This window comes from Gossypium hirsutum, chromosome D08 (genome assembly GCF_007990345.1).
Source record: "Gossypium hirsutum isolate 1008001.06 chromosome D08, Gossypium_hirsutum_v2.1, whole genome shotgun sequence".
NCBI lineage: Eukaryota > Viridiplantae > Streptophyta > Magnoliopsida > Malvales > Malvaceae > Gossypium > Gossypium hirsutum.
Window position 1 is genome coordinate 46,323,085 of NC_053444.1, and position 22,540 is coordinate 46,345,624.

At 37.0% G+C, this 22,540-nt stretch overlaps 2 protein-coding genes across 5 annotated transcripts; one reads left to right on the forward strand and one right to left on the reverse strand.

Moving 5' to 3' along the window:
- Positions 1-15,561: 15,561 nt before the first annotated feature.
- Positions 15,562-19,585, forward strand: LOC107910116 (E3 ubiquitin-protein ligase RFI2). 4 transcript variants are annotated; one of them, XM_016837893.2, is made up of 7 exons: positions 15,562-15,917; positions 16,274-16,446; positions 17,067-17,128; positions 17,959-17,984; positions 18,087-18,308; positions 18,384-18,468; positions 18,772-19,585. In XM_016837893.2, exons 1-7 carry the CDS (start codon positions 15,722-15,724, stop codon positions 19,199-19,201), a joined length of 1,194 nt encoding a protein of 397 aa, XP_016693382.1. In that variant the 5' UTR covers positions 15,562-15,721; the 3' UTR covers positions 19,202-19,585. The 4 variants fall into 4 exon arrangements, with proteins under 4 accessions (XP_016693382.1, XP_040954132.1, XP_016693369.1 ...); XM_041098198.1 differs by having other exon boundaries at positions 17,070-17,128; XM_016837880.2 differs by having other exon boundaries at positions 18,087-18,468.
- A 146-nt stretch (positions 19,586-19,731) lies between these two features.
- Positions 19,732-22,093, reverse strand: LOC107910134 (peter Pan-like protein). Its single transcript, XM_016837901.2, has 7 exons — positions 21,937-22,093; positions 21,562-21,753; positions 21,227-21,457; positions 20,909-21,001; positions 20,626-20,813; positions 20,331-20,524; positions 19,732-20,132 (listed from the first exon to the last, which is right to left on the reverse strand). The coding sequence occupies exons 1-7, from the start codon at positions 21,952-21,954 to the stop codon at positions 19,990-19,992; spliced, it is 1,059 nt and encodes a 352-aa protein (XP_016693390.1). The 5' UTR covers positions 21,955-22,093; the 3' UTR covers positions 19,732-19,989.
- Between the last annotated feature and the right edge of the window lie 447 nt (positions 22,094-22,540).

The following is a 22,540-nucleotide window of genomic DNA, read 5'->3' on the forward strand; positions in this document are numbered from 1 at the left end:
GTTTCCTTTTTTGTGTGCAAATGAAGATTCGGGATAGAGATTCGGCCTGCGTGGAAGATTGGAGTTGCGGCGGCTGAAGCTTAGAAACCCCAAGGTTTTTCATCTATTTTGGGCCATTGGAATTTGGGCCACCGCTTTGTTTTGTATTGGGCCTTGTGGCCCATTTGTAATCGGGCTCTATGGACTGTTTTCATTTATTTGTTTTTTTGGTACGGGCCGGGTACAAATTGGGTATTACAGCTGCCCCTCTTTGCTCGTTGTCGTGAAATGGGAACGGAGCAAAGACTTTAAAAATGCCCAATTTTACCCGGTTGTGTTGGACCTTTGAACTCTTCTTCTTCAAATAGTCTCATTCCCTCTTACTGCATCTTCAGAGGTATAGGAACTAGTGCTGCAGTCTACTCCACTGCAATGTCAGGGAGATAAGATTTGCCATCTTCAGTCTGCGCCACTGCAACTTCAGGAGGATAAGACTTGCTTACTTAGTCTGCTCCACTGCAGCTTTAGGGAGATAAGACTAGATGCGATTTGCTCTCTGCAACTTTAGAGAGATAAAATCCAAGATTTTAATCCGTTCCACTACAACTTTAGGGAGATAGGATTATCGGCTTTAACCTGCTCCATTGCAACTTCAAGGAGATAATGTTTGCCCTCTTCAGTCTGCCCCACTGTAACTTCAGGAGGATAAGACTTGCTTACTTAGTCTGCTCCACTGTAACTTTAGGGAGATAAGACTAGATGCGATCTGCTCTTTGCAACTTCAGAGAGATAAGATCTAAGGTTTTAATCCGCTCCACTGCAACTTCAGGGAGATAGGATTATTGGCTTTAATCTGCTCCACTGCAACTTCAGGGAGATAAGACTAGATGCGATCTGCTCTCTGCAACTTCAGAGAGATAAGATTCAAGATTTTAATCCGTTCCACTACAACTTTATGGAGATAGGATTATCGACTTTAACCTGCTCCACTGCAACTTCAGGGAGATAATGTTTACCATCTTTAGTCTGCCCCACTGAAACTTCAGGAGGATAAGAATTGCTTACTTAGTCTGCTCTATTGCAACTTTAGGGAGATAAGACTAGATGCGATCTGCTCTCTGCAACTTCAGAGAGATAAGATCCAAGGTTTTAATCCGCTCCACTGCAATTTCAGGAAGATGGGATTATTGGCCACGGATTTGTTCTCGAGGGAACATGACCTGTAAAAAATCCATTTTATGAACTTAATTATGCCTAATGATTAGGATGTTATAATCAAAATAAATTCAATGCTCCTACCTAGACATGTATGAATGACATTTGAATGAATGCAGAATGTCATTTTTCAAGAATTATCATTTCTTAAAGTTTATTAAGGTTTTGTCGCTGACGTCTTTTGCTTGGCTAACATCTCCGAAGAAACACTTAATCAAATTGCCCCCCATTGTGCACTTCAAAGCTCAGCCCTCTAGGACAAATAATTTGTACCATATTCCTTCCACCGTGATTAAGAGCAGGAAAATTTGACTCTTCTCAATCCTCTCCTATCGTAATTCAAGGATACAAATTATGAAATTTGTTTACACTACTCCCAGGGTGTCCTACCAAATGCTTATGCCCAAATGAGGAGCTTTCTTTCCATAAGGAACTTCTTCCTGCCTTGTCAAGACTTCTTGCTGTCTTATTCGATATTTAGACAACCAAATCCGAAAAAAGCAGTCTTAATTTAGACTTTTTCCTTCTTAGGCTCTTTAACTTTTGAACTTGGGGCGTTCTAAACAATAGTCCTATTTCAGGTTACTAAATTATTTAGAAATTCCCAGAGTAATATACAAAACTTCTTTTGTGAAAGTTTATTAGTCCATCAGTCATTATTCTAATGCAACATGCTTGCGCAAAGATCAAAAATATTGAGTAAGAGATGAATTAATTCAGGTCATAACTCGAATAATAAAAATGAATTTATTGATAGTAAGTGTCTTGAAAAGAAAAAGTATTCAAAAACAGCAAAGAATGAAGTATTTAACCGAACCAACAAACTTGGTACAAATAATATGAAGACTAGGTGCTTTGGATATCGCCGTTTGAACTTCTCCGTGTAAACCAATAACCATTCTGAATTTAACATGTGTTTAGGGGATCTACAGTACCTTGACGATGCCTCAAGACGTCGTATATCCTTTTCTTGTTGACTTAAGTGTAGCAGGATCACCATATGCCTCAATCTAACAGTGTTTGAGTTGCCCTTTTCGGGTTTTCAACTCAAACCTCCTTTGGTCTCAGGGCGCCCTTTTCAGGTTTTCACCTTGGCCTCTCTTTTTTTTAGGAAATCAGAGTGCTCTTCGCAGGTTTTCACTTTGATTCCTCCCTTCCTTTAAGTGATATATTTCTTGACCGAATCTAAATTTATAGGATTCGGAAGATTTTTGCCATCCATTTCACTCATAATCAAAGCGCCTCCAGAAAAAGCCTTTTTCACAACATAAGGTCCTTCCCAATTTGGCATCCATTTCCCTCTGAAATCTTTCTGTAAAGGGAGAATTTTCTTCGGCACTAGATCCCCTTCATGAAATTCTCTAGAACGGACCTTTTTGTTATATGCTCTCGTCATTCGTTTCTGGTACATTTGACATGACGAATAGCTTTTAATCTTTTTCCTTCTATCAGGTTTAGCTGATCATACCGAGATTGGATCCATTCGACCTCATCCAACTTTAGCTCAGCCAATACCCGGAGAGAAGGAATTTCAACCTCAATAGGTAAAACTACCTCCATTCCATAAACCAAAGAAAAAGGTGTTACCCCAATAGAAGTCTTGACAGATGTTCGGTAAGCCAGAAGAGCGAATGGTAACTTCTCATGCCAATCCTTGTAAGTTTCAGCCATTTTCACCATAATGTTCTTAATATTTTTGTTGGCCGCCTCTACTGCACCATTCATTTTTGGACGATACGGTGACAAATTATGGTGTCTAATGTTGAACTGACTGCAGACTTCCGCTATTTACTGTTATTCAGATTCAGCGCATTGTGAGATATGATTCTTTCGGGCATTTCATATCGACATATGATCTCTTTCTTCAAAAACTTACTGACTGCTGACTTCGTGACATTAGCATACGAGGCTGCTTCTACCCACTTAGTGAAATAGTCAATAACCACAAAAATAAAACAATGTCCATTAGAAGCCTTTGATGATATTGGTCCAATGACGTCCATACCCCACATGGAGAAAGACCATGGAGAAGTCATAACATGAAGAGGTGAATGAGGCGCGTGCATTTTATCCCCGTAAATTTGGCATTTATGGCATTTCTTGGCATGATTGATGCAATCTCTTTCCATGGTGGACCAGTAATATCCAAATCTCATGATCTATCTAGCCATTGTGAATCCATTGGTGTGCGTTCCATAAACACCCTCATGGGCTTCTTCTAAAATTTCCTTAGCCTCTACAGCATCCACGCATCTCAACAGTACTTGATCCTTTCCCCTTTCGTATAGGATCTTTCCATCTAGGACATAGTTAATAGCTAATCTCCTCAATGTCCTCTTATCATTCTCCGTTGCCTGATCAGGATATTTGTGATTTGTCACATATAGTAATATATCTTGGTACCAGGGACGATTATCATTCTCTATTTCTTCAATGTTGTAACAGTGGGTCGGGATCTCATAAATACTAATTTGAATGGGCTTCATGTCCTCCAACTGATTCACTTTAATCATGGAAGCCAAAGTAACAAGAGCGTCAGCCATCTGATTTTCTTCTCGTGGGAGATAACAGAAGGTAATGTTGTCAAACCCTTCGATCAATTCCAGAACCAATCTCCAATAACGGATCAACTTAGGGTCCCTTGTTTCCCATTCCCCTCTTAGCTGGTATATTACCAATGCTGAGTCTCCATACAATTCTAGTGTCTTAATTCTCCGCTCTATGGCTGCCCGGATACCCATGATGCAAGCTTCATACTCAGCCATATTATTAGTGTAATCAAAGTCCAATTTACTGGTGAAAGGATGATAATCTCCATTTGGAGACACTAGGACTGCTCCAATCCCATTTCCTAACGCATTCGAAGCTCCGTCAAATTTTAATCTCCAATAATGATTTTCTTGGGGATTCTCTTCAGCATTTTCCACATACATCAAATCTTCATTCGGGAAATCAAAGTCCAGAGGCTCATAATCCTCTAAAGCTCAACTAGCCAAGAAATCTGCTATCGCACTCCCCTTGATGGCCTTCTGACTTACATATACTATATCGAACTCAGATAGCAAGATTTTCCATCTAGCCATTCTTCCATTCAAGGTCGTTGACTCCATCATATACTTCAAAGGTTCTAATTTTGAAATTAGCCAAGTCGTATGATAGAGTAAGTATTGCCTCAACCTCTTAGTCGTCCAAATCAAGGCGCAACATAATTTTTCGATGGGCGAATATATCATTTCACAATCAGTGAATTTCTTACTCAGATAATATATTGCCTTTCCCTTCTTTCCGGTCGCATCATGTTGACCCAGCACACATCTCATGGAATTGTCGAATACCGTTAAATACAAAATCAAGGGTCTATCTGGGCTAGGTGGTGACAGCACCGGAGTATTGGATAGGTATTGCTTTATCCTCTCAAAAGCTTCCTGGCATTCTTCATTCCAAACACCTGGATTATGTTTCTTCAAAAGGTGAAATATGGGGTCACATTTCTCGGTCAACTGTGAAATAAACTGAGCAATATAATTCAAACGTCCTAAAAAACCTCAAACTTCTTTCTGAGTACGTGGTGGCAATAAATCCCGTATTGCCCTAACCTTGTCTGGGTCAATCTCGATCCCTTTCTCACTAACCACGAAGCCCAACAACTTTCCTGACCTGGCTCCAAAAGTGCATTTTGTTGGGTTGAGTTTGAACTGAAACTTTCTTAGTCTTAAGAATAATTTTCTCAGGACCTGCACATGCTTATCCTCTGTTCTGGATTTGGCAATCATATCATCAACATAAACCTCAATCTCTTTATGCATCATGTCGTGGAACAAGGCTACCATGGCTCTCTGATATGTTGCTCTCGCATTCTTTAATCCTAATGGCATTACTTTGTAGCAGAATGTTCCCCACAAAGTAATAAATGTAGTCTTTCCCATAACTTCAGGGTGCATCTTTATCTGATTGTATCATGAGAAACCATCCATGAGAGAAAACAATGAATATCCCACCGTATTGTCAACCAAAGTATCGATATGCGGCAATGGGAAATTATCTTTTGGGCTTGCTTTGTTCAAATCTCTGTAATCCACGCACATTCGCACTTTTCCATCTTTTTTAGGAACTGGAACAATGTTGGCTACCCATTCAGAATATTTGAGCTCCTGTAAAAATCTAGCATCAAACTGCTTCTTGACCTCCTCTTTTATTTTAAGCACAATATCAGGCCTCATTCTTCTGAGCTTCTGTTGAACTGGCCTGCAATCTTCCCTTATAGGTAAACGATGCACTACAATGTCAGTACGTAATCCGGGCATATCCTGGTATGACCATGCAAAGACATTTTTGAATTCTTGGAGTAATTCAACGAGGTCTCGTCTTGTCTTTGCGGAAATCTCAGTTCTAATTTTCACCTCTTTTCCTTCTTCCAAGCTCACAATTTCTACTGATTCTTTGTGAAGTAGGATTTATTTTTCTTCTTGTTCTACCATCCTCAACAAGTCCAGAGATAAACCACAATCTTCATCACCTTCAAAGTTGTGCTATCCCTCTAAACACATGTTTTGTTCAAAAGGACACTCTGAGTTCGTAGCGGCGTCATTCACGTCGTTGATATACAGAAACCTAATATGGTTACAAAAGAATGTATGAATTTATGTACAATTACTTGTACAATGATTATAAATGAAATAATATATTTACTTGTATCGAAAGAATGAAAGAATATTTGCTCGAAACAATTGCAAAGATGTTTTTATTAAAATAATGATATTCAAACATAAGCCTATTTCACAAATGAATTCTTGCTATTTCTAGGCTAAAACAACAAATTTGTTTTGAATATTACTCTGAGACAGTTCTAAAGACTTTAGGTATTTCTTCCGCAGTCCAATTGTCTAGAACACTCCCAGGCTCATAAGGACGAATATCTAACCAGCTCCTCTCTTCATTCTCATGCTCATGAATGGCATTGATGTGCATATTTCCCAACGTCTCTTCAATACTTTCCTCAACCGGTATCTTTCTCTCAGCATGAATAACTCCTCCAGATACAAAGGTTTTGGATACGTGTGGAATTATCATTGGCTCCCATTTGGTTTCCTCCTTACTTAGACGCGCCCTTCTTCTTTCCTGTATTTTTTCTAGCTCCTTCTTTCTCTGTCCTCTGTCTGGCTTGTATCCTAAGCCAAAGTGATCTTGCTTCCCTTTCAGTACCGGCACCTCAATCCTCCCTTGAAGATATCTCACCAGCCCTTTTCTAGGTAAAGCTCATTTTCCTACCAACAACTGCAAACCCATCTCTGTAGTTTTGGATAATTTAGGCACCAAAATTTTGCTTCCTTCAGGAACAAATGCCGCGTTTACAAACTCCAAAGATCGAAATGAGCATTCTACTGACTCATCATTAGTCTCCACGTACGGCATCTCATTGGATGCAGCTGCTATTATATCATCTTCGGCGTTGATTGTCACTAGCCGACCTTCTGACACTAACTTTAGCTTCTGATGTAATGATGACGGTACTGTCCCCACCGAATGTACCCATGGTCTTCCTAATAAACAATTGTAGGAAGGTTTGATATCCATCACAATAAAATCTACCTCAAAAACTGTTGGGGAAATCAGTAGGGGTATCTCAATTCTTCCCATGACGTTTCTTTCTGTACCGTCAAATGCCCTTACCATATTTTGGCATGTTTTCATGTGCGAACTGTCTATGGGAAGCCTGTTGAGTGTGACTATTGGCAACACGTTCAAAGCTGATCCATTGTCAATCAACACTCCTAGCAAAATATGCCCCTTGCATCGTGCAGTGATATGCAAAGCCTTAGTAGATCCCACGCCCCTAGGAGGTATTTCATCATCATTGAAGAATATGAAATTATCAGCACTGATATTATTAACCAACCGATCTAACTTGCCGACAGAAATATCATCGGCCACATAGGTCTCATTTAGCATCCTCATCAACGCACTTCGGTGTACTTTTGAATTCAAGAGCAAGGTTAGTACGGATATGCGAGCCGGTTGTTTATGCAACTATTCGAAAATATTGTACTCGTTGTGCTTCAAGAATTTAAGGAATTCTACGGCTTCTTCCTCCTTCACTGGCTCGTTGATAGACAACACAAGCTTAGCTATTTTCCCCTATTGTTCCACTATTATGGCCCTTCCTTTCATATGTTCTGGATCGGTACTCACATCCTGATCCTTTGTAGTCTTCATTCCGGGGACAGTTGTATTGCACTCATAGTTCCACGGAACCTTCCTACTATCTTGGTAAGAAAAGGTTGTAGGTTTCTTTATTATGATTCTTGGTATTACTGGTGCTCTCACTTCATCATTCCTTGGTCGCGAGATGATGACCACAGGCTGAGTTACTCTTAGAACCTTTGTGGATTCGGATGTACAAATACTCCCCTCCTCCTTAGTTCATAAAACTCTATTTCCTTGTTATCTATCAGGCCTTGAACCAAGGCTTTGAATTCTGTGCATTCTTGAATCTCATGTGCCTCCTCATGATGGAACTCACAGTAGTTTTCCACCTCTTCAAAGCTTCATTCTAAATCCAATACAAGCAACCATCTTTCTACCATCTTCTTCCAGATCCATCTCAAAGGGATCTTCACTTCTGCAATATGTTCTTTGATTTTCCTTCCCATGTTACCTCCTATCATGTTCACTCCATTTTCATTGTGATTAGATAACGGATTCTCTGTACTGGGCGAATCATCCACTTTAATGACACCCATGCTTATGAGTCTTTCTACCAGCTTCTTGAATGCCGTACAATGTTCTATGGAATGCCCCACGACTCCTGCGTGATAATCATATTGAATAGATTCTGATATAGTTCCCTATACGACATCAAAATCAGCGTAAATTGAAGCTTCTCCGTATTTTTCCTTGTGTCGAATCCTCGTTTTGATGATCCTTGTTGGTTAACAGCCACTTTTCCCGATTGATTCACCGTAATCGTCTTTGAATATGAACTTGTGTTGTTGACCTCATTTTCCTTCTTCTTCGAGGCTGACCTTCTGCTACTTTCTCCAGCATCTATCTTCCCACTTCTGATAGCATTTTCTATCATTTTGCCATTCATAAATATGTCAGAAAAGCTTTTAGTAGCACTTCCTAACATATGTTAATAAATGGGGCCTTTAATGTGTTTACAAAAAGTATCGTCATTTTTCTTTCTAAAAGAGATGGCTGAACCTGGGCAATAACCTCCCTCCATCTCTGTGCGTATTGCCTAAAACTTTTACCGAGATTCTTTTCCATGTTCTGCAGAGTGATCCTATCAGGTACCATGTCAGTCACATGGTTGTACTACTTTATGAACGCCTGTGCTAGATCTCTCCATGAATTAATCTGGGTACGGTTCAATCGATTGTACCACTTGGATGCTGCCCCTGTGAGGCTATCCTGGAAGCAATGTATCAAGAGTTGGTCATTATTAACATAACCAGTCATTCGTCTGCAAAACATGGTAATATGAGCTTCGGGGCTACTAGTTCCATTGTACTTCTCAAACTCTGGCATTTTGAATTTGTAAGGGAGTACTAAATCCGGAACCAGGCTCAATTCTTTAGCATCCATCCCATAGTAGCTTTCCGCACATTCCATCGCTCTAAATTTCTCTTCCAGCCATTTGTACTTTTCCTCTAGCTGTTTTGGCAATTCATCATTCATTTTCTCCTTCCTAGCCGTTTCATCGAAGTTAGGGATAGCAGGATTAATAAGGTTGACTTCGGGGTTAGAGCTTGATCTTGCCTGAAGATTCATTAGTGTTGCAGCGTCATCTTGAAATTGCTGAGGCCTAATGGTAACAGAGGACTTACGCGGGTATATCTCAACTTGCTGGGGGGTAAAGTCTGGAGGATAGACAGGTCCCTCATTGTCTCCTTCTTCAATATTGAGCACAGAGCCTTTTCCTTTATCAGTTCCCTTGTTTAACCATTGAGTTAACTGAGCCATCATACTCCCTTGAGATTCCATCATTTTGTCTATCATTTTTTGTTGCTCATTCATTTGCTTTTGAAGCTGCTCCTGCATTTCCTTTTGGGACTGTTCTAGTCTTTCCATCCTTTGATCCATGTCCTTAGTTTTTGATTGAGTATCGTAGTGATGTTTAGTAGGCTAGTTGGTTTCCAGATTAACTGAGGAGTGATTTAAATTAATTAGAATCTTTTAATATTTTTAAATGCATATGAAGTAATGCAATGCATGAATGCAAAAAAGGCGTCAGTTTTAATTTAATTCTATTTAAGAAAACTTTACTAGAAAGCAAATTTCTTTACATAAAGTGAATTACAAATAAAGTTTTGTCCTATTGCTCAGCATTCTAATCTTCCTAAGTAACACAGCTAACTCCTGCCCCCGATCTGATTCTAATTCATACTTCACACTCAGCATGTCTGCTTGTATTGCCAAAGCTTGTACGTGATCAGCAACTTCTCGGATCTGGACCACAGCTTCCTCCATAATATGATCTCTGCTCCTAACTTGGTTCTGAAAGTAGTGTAGCTGTTCCTTATTACGACTTTCATTTGCTTCCAAGTGCTTGATCCGGTTTTCACAATTTTGCAACGTCGTTTCTAGCTCTTCGATTATTTGCTTCATTTCCTCAATCTTGCTCAAGCTTGCTTTCAACTCTATTGTGGAATTTTGATTTCGATACTGACGAAGAGATCCTTCCAACACGATCACCATATCCCTTAACTCGCCCTTTTCCTTTTGGCTTTCTGACAAACTCTTTTCTAAAGCCTCGTTTCGCCTCTGCATTTCTTGAAATTTCTGTTCCCATTTATCGGCTTTGTCCTTTTCTTCTCGAATTTCTGCTCGCCACTATTCTGACATTTTTCCCAGCCCGGCAGTTCTCATTGACAGACGCAACTTTTTATAATCCGTCTTCAGACTACACAACTCCTCCTCAGCCTTGTTTTTCTCTTTTCTTAATTTCTCGGTTTCAAGCTTCTGAACATCTATGTCCAATCTCAAGTTCATCTTTTCTTCCTCCATTTGCTCGATCTTCTTTTCTAAATCTGCATTTCTTCTCTCAAAATCTTGTTTTATGATTTCCAACTCAGAAGGGATAACTTACAAATGTTCCTCTATTGGCTGGCGACCTTCTTGACTTACCTTGGGTATATTGTCATTGATTCTCTTACCCCACCATTCATTATACTCAGGAGTTGTCATCGGACCCACAGCTAACCCTTTCATTCGGTGAATCTGTTTCCACGCGCTAGACATCTCTTGAATCTTCTTTCTATAACCATCATCTTTGTATGAAAATTCACAATCAGCTACCCCTTGGGTCGCAGGTATAAATTATCTTGACCTATACTGTCTCAGCACCAATAACAGGGCATATCCAATAGCTCCCCAAATCCCAAGTAGTGGAACCCAATCGAAATTACCACACCTATACAAGATCTCATCTGGAAGTAACCAAGAAGCTATCCACTCAATGTCTTTCTCCTGAAGATTTTGAAGAATTGCCATCCACTTCTCCTCCGAAATGTCGTCTCTCCTCGGCGTGGCTACTATCTCCTTTAGTGGTGAATAATTTTCAGAGAAAACCCGATACGAAACCTTATCCACCTTCCAAAAGTGACTGTGAAACCATACAAGTAGAAGCTGTGCACATCCAATGAATCTGCCCTCACCTGTTTTTCGGCATGCACTCAATGACCTGAAGGTTTCTCCCAAAATTGTCGGAATCGGTGTAACCTTCTTATCAAGCCGGTCAAATAAATCGGTGACTGCTTCATCCACATGTCCCAAGGCCTTGGGGAAGACAACCAAGCCATATATACTTAAAGCAAAGACATCTAACCTCTTTCTCACGTTTGGGTGCGTTAGAATTACATCTTTCAAACTTCTCCAAGGAACGCATTTACTATCCCCCTTTTGCTTAATCCGTGCAACAACCCACTGCTCACTCATCCCGATTATACCCATCAGCTTCTTTGAAAAGGTTGGCACATTTACCGCTCTCGAGTAAACCCTATCCACTTGAAACTTTAAACATCGGAGTAAAGCCACATATTCTTCTATCTTAGGCACCAAATCGACCTTCCCAAATGTGAAGCAGCTGTAAGCAGGATTCCAAAACTGGGCGAAGGCTCAAAACAAATGCTTGTCTACCTTCACATCAATCAAATAAGGCAAATCCTCATAATTGTCATAAAATAACTGTCTAACCTCATTATTCCACTAATCCCAGATTTCCTTCAACTCCTGTAAATTGTTTTGAGTTACACTGATGCGAGTAAAATCCCATAATTCCGATACATACCCATCAGCCAAGCTATCACCCCTTTCTTGCTGCGTTGTTTCAGACCAAGTTCGGAAAGCCGCATTGTCCTCTACTTTATCAAGAAACCCTTTTTCCATGACAAGCTTTCTATCTAGCAACTGAATCTGAACTGACGCCTTTTATGATGAAATGAAATGTCATGTCATGCAATCAAAATAAAACATAAAAGTCAGTATCAAATATAAGCATATAATCAAGGAAGAGTAAAACGTCTATTAGGACATCTACTAGGGTTTAGTGTGGTTCTACCTAAGGCAAGCTCCTAAGGCTCATTATATGCAGTTTGGCTCAAAGTAAAGGAACCCGAACCAGCAGATTCCTTGATCTTCACCCATTATAGGCTCATATATATCAAGTTCAGTTCAAGAGGACACATTTTCCCTATGACTATACGGAGACAAAAATCTCACGAAGGCATAAGTACCGATGTATCCCGAAAACGATCCACTATCCTATACGAAGGTGAAAACCTCACGAAGGAATAGTTTCTCACTCCCACTTAGAGGGTAAAATTATCCAATACATGTAATGTACAATGCAAAATAATTTAAAGTACTTAAATCAATTAAGCAAGAATGCAAGAGGATTTTTAAAACGAATTTCATTTTTTTGACTATAAGACAAAAATTAATCAACTTTGTGGCTCGACTCTCTTATTACTATTTTTTTAAATGTCCCCAGTGGAGTCGTCAAGCTGTCGAAACCATTTTTTATTTTTTGAAAAAAAAACAAAAAATTAGTTGTCGATGAAAATTTGGAGTCGCCACCAATATTTTATTAAGGTGTGATTGAGTCACCTAAAAACGACTTTGGTCTACGAATTTTAGAAAAATGGGTCCGGGAGTCGGTTACGTATGAGGAAGGATTAACACCCTCATAACGCCCAAAAATTGGTACCTAGTTAATTAATTAATGTCTTAATGTCGAAAATTTAAAAATATATAGTCCTTAGCAAAAACTTAAAAATATTACGTATTAAGACCCTTATCATTTCAGAGAAAGAAAATGCCACACCCAATGCGTTAGGGCACGACATTCTAATTTCCTCAAAAATGAATTATGCCAGAATACTCGTGTAATAAAAATTTAAAAGAATATCCATTTATTCAAGATTTAAGAAATCGCGGCCCAATACGTTAGGGCACAATTCCTCTAAAATCCCAAACTCGGAATATTTCCTTTATTATCTTCATTTCGAGAAATCAATGCGTCACATCCAATACGTTAGGACACAATGTGTTGAATTCCCAATAATGAGTTCTTATTTTTTTGATTAAAGAGAAATGCTCGATTGTTAGATTTAACGAAGAAAATCGGAACCCAATACGTTAGGGCTCGATTTCCTTGAAAATCCTAAATACAAGCATTATCTCAATTTTGAAAAGTTTGAAATCGAGTAAAAAAAATGATGTGATACTACATTAAATATACAATGCAATAATAAATATTACAATGGCATAGAAATAATGCATACAAATAAATAAATAAAACTAATATACATAAAAAAAAATAAACAATGACATGCAAAGTATCACATAAACGAGCAAAATAATATAAATGAAAACACAAATAAATAGCAAAAATAAATAAATAAATAAATAAAAGGTACATGATATACACATTAAACTATGAAGAATACACATGAATTTATATATAAAAATTAGATTATAAAATATTTATATAAACAAAATACATAATGCATTTGTGAAAATAGAGAAAAGTAGGAAAATATGTATATACATATAAATTATAAAATACATGTTAAAATAAATAGGTATTTAAGTATTTTCGAAAATACAAAAAAAAACATAGATTACACATGTTTTTATATAAAAGAATATTTGTTAGAAAAAAAAAGAAAAATAAATAAATAAATGAAAAAATAATAATCACATTATTAGAATTAATTAATAAAAAAAACTAAATTGAACTGGAATTCAAAATTTTGGGGTAAATCTGCAAATAAATAGAGCCAAAAGGACTAAATCGAACACGTGAATTACATAGAGGGGCTGGAAGGGAAATTTTCCCTTCTCCAAAACGGCGTCGTTCCAGTAGGGCTAAATTAAAATTAAAAATAAATTAAAGGGCGAATTAAAAAATAAAAAAAAACTTAATTATAAAATACATTAAAAAGGCGAAGGGACTAAAAGCACAATTTATCCCTCCGCTCAAAAACATGCGGATCCTAGGCCGGGTCGGGTCGGCCTCCCCAAAACGACGTCGTTTTGGCATCTGGGGAGGCCTGGTGAAACGTCGTCGTTTCACTAGGCTATTTAAGCCAAAATCTCTCCAAAAATTTCATTTTCATTCCTCTTTTAAAAAAAAAAATACTTTCCCAAACACTCTCCTTTCCCCAGCTGTCTGGCCATCGGCCGGTCGTTGGCCACCGCACCGGCCGCCGACCTCCGGCGTCGGCACCGCCGTCTGCGGTGGCCGAAAAAGAGAAAAATACCCTATTCAACCCTCTCGACCCTACCAAGTCCAAATCTGGGTTTAAAGCCTTCAAAAGGTAAGCGAAAAAGCCTCAAAAGCCCAGGAAACCTTTTGGTTTCCGACCGTCTTTCCTCGGAGACGACTTCCTCCGCCGTTCACGGTGATTTGGGGCTCAAAACACAGGTTCTCTTTCTTTCTCTTATTTATTTTATTTATATGTAAATAAATAATAATAATAATAATAAGGTAACAAACTAAAGCAAAAGAGAATATAAACCTTGGTTTGTTTTCGATTTTCTGTTTTCTGCTTATGAAGATAATAACCCTCTTTTATTGATTTTTCCGAATCCTTTTTACAGTATGTTTAATGGCTTTTTATAGTCATGCTCAAAATATATGAAGAAACGAATCTGCTTATATTGATTTGATTTGCAAATCTTCAATCTTGTTTTCCATATACAGTTTGGTTCCTTTTTTGTGTGCAAATGAAGATTCGGGGTGGAGATTCGGCCTGCGTGGAAGATTGGAGTTGCGGCGGCTGAAGCTTAGAAACCCTAGGGTGTTTCATCTGTTTTGGGCCATTGTAATTTGGGCCACCGCTTTGTTTTGGTTTGGGCCTTGTGGCTCGTTTGTAATCAGATTCTATGGACTGTTTTCATTTATTTGTTTATTTGGTACGGACCGGGTACAAATTGGGTATTACATTATAAATTTAAAAAGTTCAATTAATCAATTTGAGTTATCAAATTGAATTAATTAATTTACCACAAGATTCATAATAAAATATTAAATTAGCAAACTTAGTAGCTTATTGAATTGATATCTTTAATTTTAATCCTTGAAAATTATTTCATATGATAAAATATGATTAATAGACTTTTTCACATAAAATTTAAATATTTTATTAAATTAATATTTTAATTAAGATCATTTTTATTTAATAAATTATAATTAACAGACTTACTTATATGAAATAGTAAGAATTTTACTTAGATAATATGTTATTATAAAGAAATAATTTAGTAAATAATATATTTTATAACAATGACGGTTTCTTTTATAAGTTGAAAGTTCTTCTAGAGAATTAAAATAAAACATAAAAAAATCGATTTTATTAAAAAGCGTATAAAAAATCTAAAATAAATGTAAAAATATTTCATCCTTTCATGAGAAAAATAATACTATATGTTTTTTTTTACGTAGTAATACATTTTTAGTGATATTAAACCATGTGACATCCAAATTATAAATTGAAAGAAAAAAATATGAAATCAACATAAAGGTTGAAATTAGGATTTAAAGAATATTAAATCTCCCAATTTAATAATGTATCTATTTTGAAAAGTCTTTTAAATTTGAAGTTTAAATCATTTATTTTATTAAAAAATAAAATTGTTATAAACATAATCATAAAATTGTTATTATTATTATTATTATTATTATTTGCTAAGGAAGCATTTACTAGTAATAGAGATTAAAGGCAAAAATTGCTGATTTTTTTAATTTAATAAAAATACCAACGTTAATGTAAAATTTTTTTTAAAAGTAAAATTTATATAAAACAAGAAAATCCAGTAAAAGACAACAGAGCGTATAAAACTGTTGAACGTCCCATCCAAGTAATCTGACAGGTGGGACACCGAAACATCGGATAGATTTCTTCACATCCAAACCAAAACACACAGCAGATTCACAAACCTCCCCATTTCACTACAAATTCAAGTTTGGGTTTTCTTTCTTTCTTTTTTGTATGCCTTTTTGATTGTTCAAAGAAAGGGTATGGTGCGCTCCAAAGCCTCTCTACTTGATCTTGATCATGATGATGATCATCAATTGATGGACGGTCCTGATGGGGATGTTAGTGCTGTTCCCCTATCTTCTTCTGACGTCTCTTGCTCGATTTGCCTTGATTTGGTCTCTGATACTGGAGGTAGATCCAGGGCTAAGCTTCTATGTGGTCATCAATTCCATCTAGGTAATTTTCATTTTTTTTCTTAATTATGCTGTTTTTTTTAAATTGGGTAAAATGATTTTGTAAGTTCTGTCGCTGCTTATTAACATCTCATCCGTTTTTTTTTTGGTAAAAATCATTTATGCGAATTATTTCTGGGTTTTCTTATCAATGAAATTATGATGATAGAAGTCTAGTTGAATAATCTGTCAATTTGATATAATTGGTTGCCATTCAAAAAGATGTGTAGCTTTAAGGAAAGTGCCTTAAACAGATGAAGCAAACTTCATGCATTTACTGTTTCTGCTTGAACCATGATTTTATGTGTTCTTGTCATTGTTGGTTTGGGTTATTTCCTGCTTCTGGACCCATATTTGCAGATTGCATTGGTTCGGCCTTTAATATGAAGGGAGCGATGCAATGCCCGAATTGCCGACAGGTAGAAAAAGGTCAGTGGTTGTATGCGAATGGATCCAACCGATCGCTTCCTGAGCTAACCATGGAGGACTGGAATCTTGATGATGATTATTATGAGCCAGTTTATTCTGAAATGGTAAAGCAAATTCCTATGTTTTCTATTTGTTGGTATTGTTGTTTATTAAGCATACATCAATCAGCTTCTGCAATTAGCTTGTTTCTTAACTTGATGTGATGTTATGTTTTCAAACTCTTGACATGCACCTAATGGCATGCCTCAAATCGTAGTCTCTCAGTTCGATATAAATTATGACTTGTCATGTGATATGTGTTATCTTTATGCTACTCTTCGGCTTTGCTCGGTACAAAGGACGGAAAGGAGTGTGGATGTAAAATTTATTTATCTGAAGGTTAAAATTCATAATTAGTTTTCTACTTTGTAGCTTAACCATTAGCTTAACAAGTTTTCCATCCTATCTCATTTCCATCTTTCATACCAATCAGGGCCTTCACGTCTACTCACTAACATGCATAAATATAAGCTTCAGTGTTCACAGAAAGAAAAGTTTAAAAACTGTGATTCATTTATCTTCTTTCTGTTGTTTTCCGTTACAGAACTTGTTGTATAGGTGCCATATGTTTTTCTTCTTTGAATCCACTTTTTGTTAGCTATTGTAAGTGTTGGTTAATTCTTGCTTACAATGTGTTCTTCATTTGAGCTTTGTGATCACACTGTCTTAGTACCTTTTTTTATAGCAGCAATTTAGAGCACAGTGGTGTCCATATGGCGAATTCACAAGAATCGGTTCATCATCTGAGTAAGTGATATCTCTCTTTTTGTGGTGTCGGTTTCATTTTGACCATTTTTTCTTGTACTACAATTGCAGGACCGTTTTAAATCATTTTCTCTTGAATTGTTTGTTCAGTACTGGACGAATATATTAACATAATTGCTCACAACAATTTAGCTGCATATTTGGAATATTTTTTTCTGATGTTGGTATGGGCATTTATTTCTTTAACTTTCGAGCTTTTTACCCCCAAAATAACATTGGCCTCCTCACTCAGAGTAGAGTTTCTAGTCAAAGATTTCTCTCTAATTAATTTGAGGAACTAGACTAACCAGGTTAAAGCGATTCCATCTTACCTTGAACTGGTTTAAGTTAAAGAAAATAGATTATTGGTTTTATTGCTACCCATTCTTTGGAAATTGTTATATTTTTAAAATCCCTGACTTTTAATTTAAGGGATTTACATCTACCTTTCTTTGAGAATCTTATTTGGATAAATTTTCCTTGGATAGATGAAGTCATTTAAAGCAATAGTAGGGTTAACAAACATTGGTTGCCAAATACAAGGTTTTAAAATTATAATAGAAGAATAATAAGTAGCTCTGAATGTTCTGCAGGTTTCGAACTTTCTTTTCAGTTTTTATGTATCTTTTGAACTACCATTTTGATTCAGCTACTGCAGTTGTTTTCTATTAATGCCAATCTCTCATTTTCTCCTGTTCGCCTTGACAATACTGTAAAACAATAAGGAAAAGCAATTGTATAAGAATCTTGTTGTCTGTTTTCTGAAAATGCCGGGCAGTTCCTTTCATAAAACCTTTGCTGCTCTCTGACATGATTCTTTATATATATTTCAGGGAAGTTGAATCTCCATCGACTACATGTAAGTTTTTTATGATTACTGTTGCTTTCTTCCTCCCTATTCTCTGGTGACTCAATGAGGCAACAACTATGCGACTCAAAAATGAAATCATTCTCCATGTAGATCACGAAATACATGGACACCATGCTATATTTGCTGAACACGCTGCTGCTTCATCTGTGGCTCATTCATATGTTGCATATGTTGGACCACTTCCATCCACTACTCTAAGAAATAGTGATAGTGTTGATGATCCCAACTTTAATCGCCATTGGAACATCCTCTCTGGACACAATGAGATTTTCATCCCCCATGCTTTTCCCACCATTAGGATCCAATACCATAGTTGGGGCCGCCATTCTCCAAATTTCTCTATATCCAATAGCCATATTGGCAATACTGATCCGGCTTCTGTTCCAGCTGCAGCTCTGAGATCCTCTAATGGTGAACCTGATGCATCAACTGTACCCAGATTGTTTGGACATCCTTTTCCCTTTGAGCATGGGTAAGGTGCCATGCCTGCTAAAATGAGTTTGGTTATATACTTGTTATTTTCACTTATTATTGAAACATGGGTGATTCGCTTCTATTTATGTGAAAATAATCACATATATTTGCTCTCCGTTCTACGTATGATAGCATATGGTTCATTTTATATGTCTTGATATTAGGCAAGTATGTCTTAAAAATCATAGAAGAATTCCTCTATTCAAAATACCCAACATGAGTGGGAAAACCTGCCTTATTTTGCTGTTATCACGAATGGTGTTGACCATTGGAAAACTAAATGGTTGTTTACTCTTCACAGCTCCAGTTCAAGAGGCGGGAGTTCGTTTGTCTCTTCAGTTTTTCATCATCATCCAGGCAGCGGTGCTCATACCCATGATAGAACCTGGCCATCTCTTGCCTATTATAGACAGCAACATCGTTTCAATCAACAGCGATTCAATCGACCTGGTGTGCCTGCTCTGGTAGTTCCTGGTATAAGAGGTGTGGCCCCAATGACCCCAGCAGTCCCACAACCTGATCAAACTGGGGGCTTCTATATCTACCCTCGATCAAGTTCATCTGGACAGAACCTACCGGAAGCAGAAAGCTCTTATCCAAATAATTATATTGCTTTGGAAAGAGAGCGTTTGTCTCATTTCCGAACCATGTCAAGAGTCACCGGTTGGGGGGCATATCGTCCTACATCTGGCTCTGGTTCTGGCAACCGATCTGGGATTGATCATAGATGAACCGGTCACATATTGGTTGCAAATGCCTACCAATTTGTTTGTCCATGTTTGTTTCAAACGATTTGCATCAGACTTTATGACTGGCATGAAAAATGAAACTTCAAGAAGTGACAAACTTTGCCCATTTTTGTAAATTATGGTAGATTTGGGGGTCAGCAGACCTCGAAATCGAGTAACGCATCATTGGATGGGCCGGTGGGAACTCCTTCCGGTTCCACCGCACCATCCATGTCATATGCCTCTAGTCATTACGTGATGTAGTGATCTATCTCTTATCTATGTTGTTTAAATTTCTCAATAGAATAGGTTCAGAATCAACTTAATATGTATTACCTTATTGTATCTGGTATGCTCCCAAATATAAGCCTACAGGTATTTTTAACCTCTCATTGTGTCTTCTACTGCTTGCATGGAGTTTCTGACATGCTGAGATACCATGCCAATGTTCATGCTATTAAAATATTATTACCACATAAGGAACGTGAATTGATTTACTAGTACAAATATTTTGAGAAAAAAAGTTGAAAATATGGAATTCAATGGGGCTTTTTCTTTCTTATATCAAAATCTATGGATCTTCTACAACAAATTTAAGCCAAAATTCAGGAGGAAACAGACAAAGCTGGGAAGTAAAAAGGCAAAAATAAGAGGCTAACTGGCACAAAAGCTTATCAGATCCTCACTCCAGATAAGCATCTTCCCCATGTAAAGAACATGGCTAATGTCAAGTGCCATGTCATTTAATCAGAAAATGGAAGTTGTATTGCACCTTCCACTTTGCTAAAGCACTAATCTTCTTCACCTTCTTCCATATCTTCCTCGTTATCAGCTTCATCATCTTCATCGCTATCCTCCATTTGGCCGTCATTCTCACCGTCTTCCTTTTCATTACCCTCCTCATTGCCTGGCTTTTTCTTATTGCCACCATTGCCTGATAAATAACAAAATAGTTGTATAAATATGCTAGTTGGATAAAGGCACATTATAGAACAGGTCTCAGCAAAATAATCTAGCATGTAAATGATAAGGTTAAGAGACTTCTTTCTTTTTCGAGATAAATTCTTATTCTTCTCTTGTTTTCCCTGATTTTCTAGGAAAAGATAAAATTTACAAGGATAGATGAACATACCATATTCACTGAACATAACTTCACCAGCACATAATCCACCCTCAATTTTGGTGAGTTGGAGAGTCATTCTAGGTCCAATTTCTTGAAGCTTAACCGCGCTTTTTGTAGAGGCACGATTAACTCGACTAAGATCGCTAGTCAGAGTAACTGTTGCAGCTTCCTCATCAACTTCGCTTTCTGATCCATAACCCGCTCTTCATATAATAGATCAAAGGAGTGAACCAAACAAATCACAAAGAGTATACCATTCAAAAGGACAGTACAATAAATATTTATAGCTCATAACAATACTCACTTAGTGACGAAGTCGCTCACATCTTGAAGATTCCGAAGATCAGGCACTTGATGGTTCTGCACGAATTTTCGAATTCTACGCGAGACACCAACAGGCTGTAGTCTGATAGAATAATGTCGAAAATCAATAAGCTTCGTGTCTTTATTGTAGTTAAGCAACAGAATCCTCTGGCAAGAAGAAAGTTTAACCTGAAACATTCATGTCCAAACAATGTTAAAGAGGGAAGAAGAAAAGAAATGAGGTCACTTTAGATACTATAATTTAACTGTCTAAGTGAACTCACAGTATTGATATCAATATCCGGAAAGATGTTCTTGAACATCGTAGTCGTGAGCCTTAATTGTTCATCTGCTGCCGCAAAACCAGACAGAACAATCTGCCCAAAGATATATTCAGAATTACTACCATGAAGGTTGCATACAAGTTAAGGCATAAACTCAAAGAAAGCATGAGGTTTCAATCTCTCTTTAGTTTTAACACAAAAAAACACAACAGTATTTGGCTCATAAAAAGACATCCATTTCTAAGTTATACAAGCAGCTAAGAATTACAATAACCTAACAAGTTCCACTGCTGAGACAGTGTGAGTAGAAGAAATTACCAAAGGAGGATTCTTGAAAAGATCCTGAGGGCAACGAGGGCGCAATTGAGATTGGGATATATCAACAGCCAATGAATATTCATGTATTTTAAATGTAAGAGTAGGGCCTTGAGGGGTCTTTGCAACCCTAAGGACAGGCGAAGTTTCGGTTTTAGATAAAATGAGGAAATGGGTTACACCCATTGGCCCTGCAACATTCAAAAAGTCTTTCAGATTGTTCCTTTTCTTCTCCTGCAACCATTAAACAACAACAAACAATAAATCTAATTAAAGGGACAACTTATAAAACAACAAAATTTCAATTTTTTTAAACAAAAAAGAGGTAAAGGAATTACCTTGAGTTTGAGAGCAGTATAAGGAAGCATCAATTTTCTCAAATCCATTTGAAGTTGCCTAAGAGGACCAGGAAGCTTCCCCCTCGAAAACACAAAACTCTTCGGGATTTTATTCCCTGTGATATGGTCTACATTCGGTTGCTGTTGCTGCTGCTTTTTCACAATTGGCTTAACAAAAACCTTCTTCTTTCTCTGTTTTTTTTTTAAATTCAAATACCAGAACATGATTAAACCAAACCAACAAAAAAAAACAAAGAACCCCAAAAAAACCCTAACTGTGCAAAAATAGGCCTAAATTCAAAGCTGAGTAGACTAATTTTGGACTCGAAAAGAGTCGCACAATGCTAAAGTTAAAGAAACAGAGCTATTACTTACGTTATGGAAACGAGCCATGGCTCAGAGGAGGGAGACGCCGCAACCTGTTCGAATGGAGTATTGAATGAGAAGAAGGGTTTAAGGCTGGGTTTTTGGAGAAAGGGCAATTTCACTCACAAAATTGGAATTATGCTCTTTATCGTTTATATGGCAAATAACTTGGTTTGGGTTTAACCAGTTTTAAAGCTTTCAGCCCATTTATTTTTTAAGCCCCAAAATTTGTTTCTGACTTTTAGGTTAACATAGAATTTAGTCGCTTACTTTTTATTTTGTACCATTAGTTTCTCCATTTATTTTTAAGAATTTACTCTTTTTATTTTTTGTATTTCAAAATTTAAATTTAATAGTCAATACATTGAAGATTCTTTTATTAAATTTACTGGTTTGAAGCTTTGAAATAAAAAAAATACTAATTTGATAGCCATGTAACAAAAATTAGCGGTATAATGAACCTGAATTTAATAGAAAAATTTTAATAGTGTTGATAATTAGACTTTTATTATGAAATTTGAAAAATAGAGGGATTATATTCCAAATGTACAATGAATATAGGAACTTAGAGCATATTCTGACCACGAGAATTTAATCATTCTACTTTTTGGAT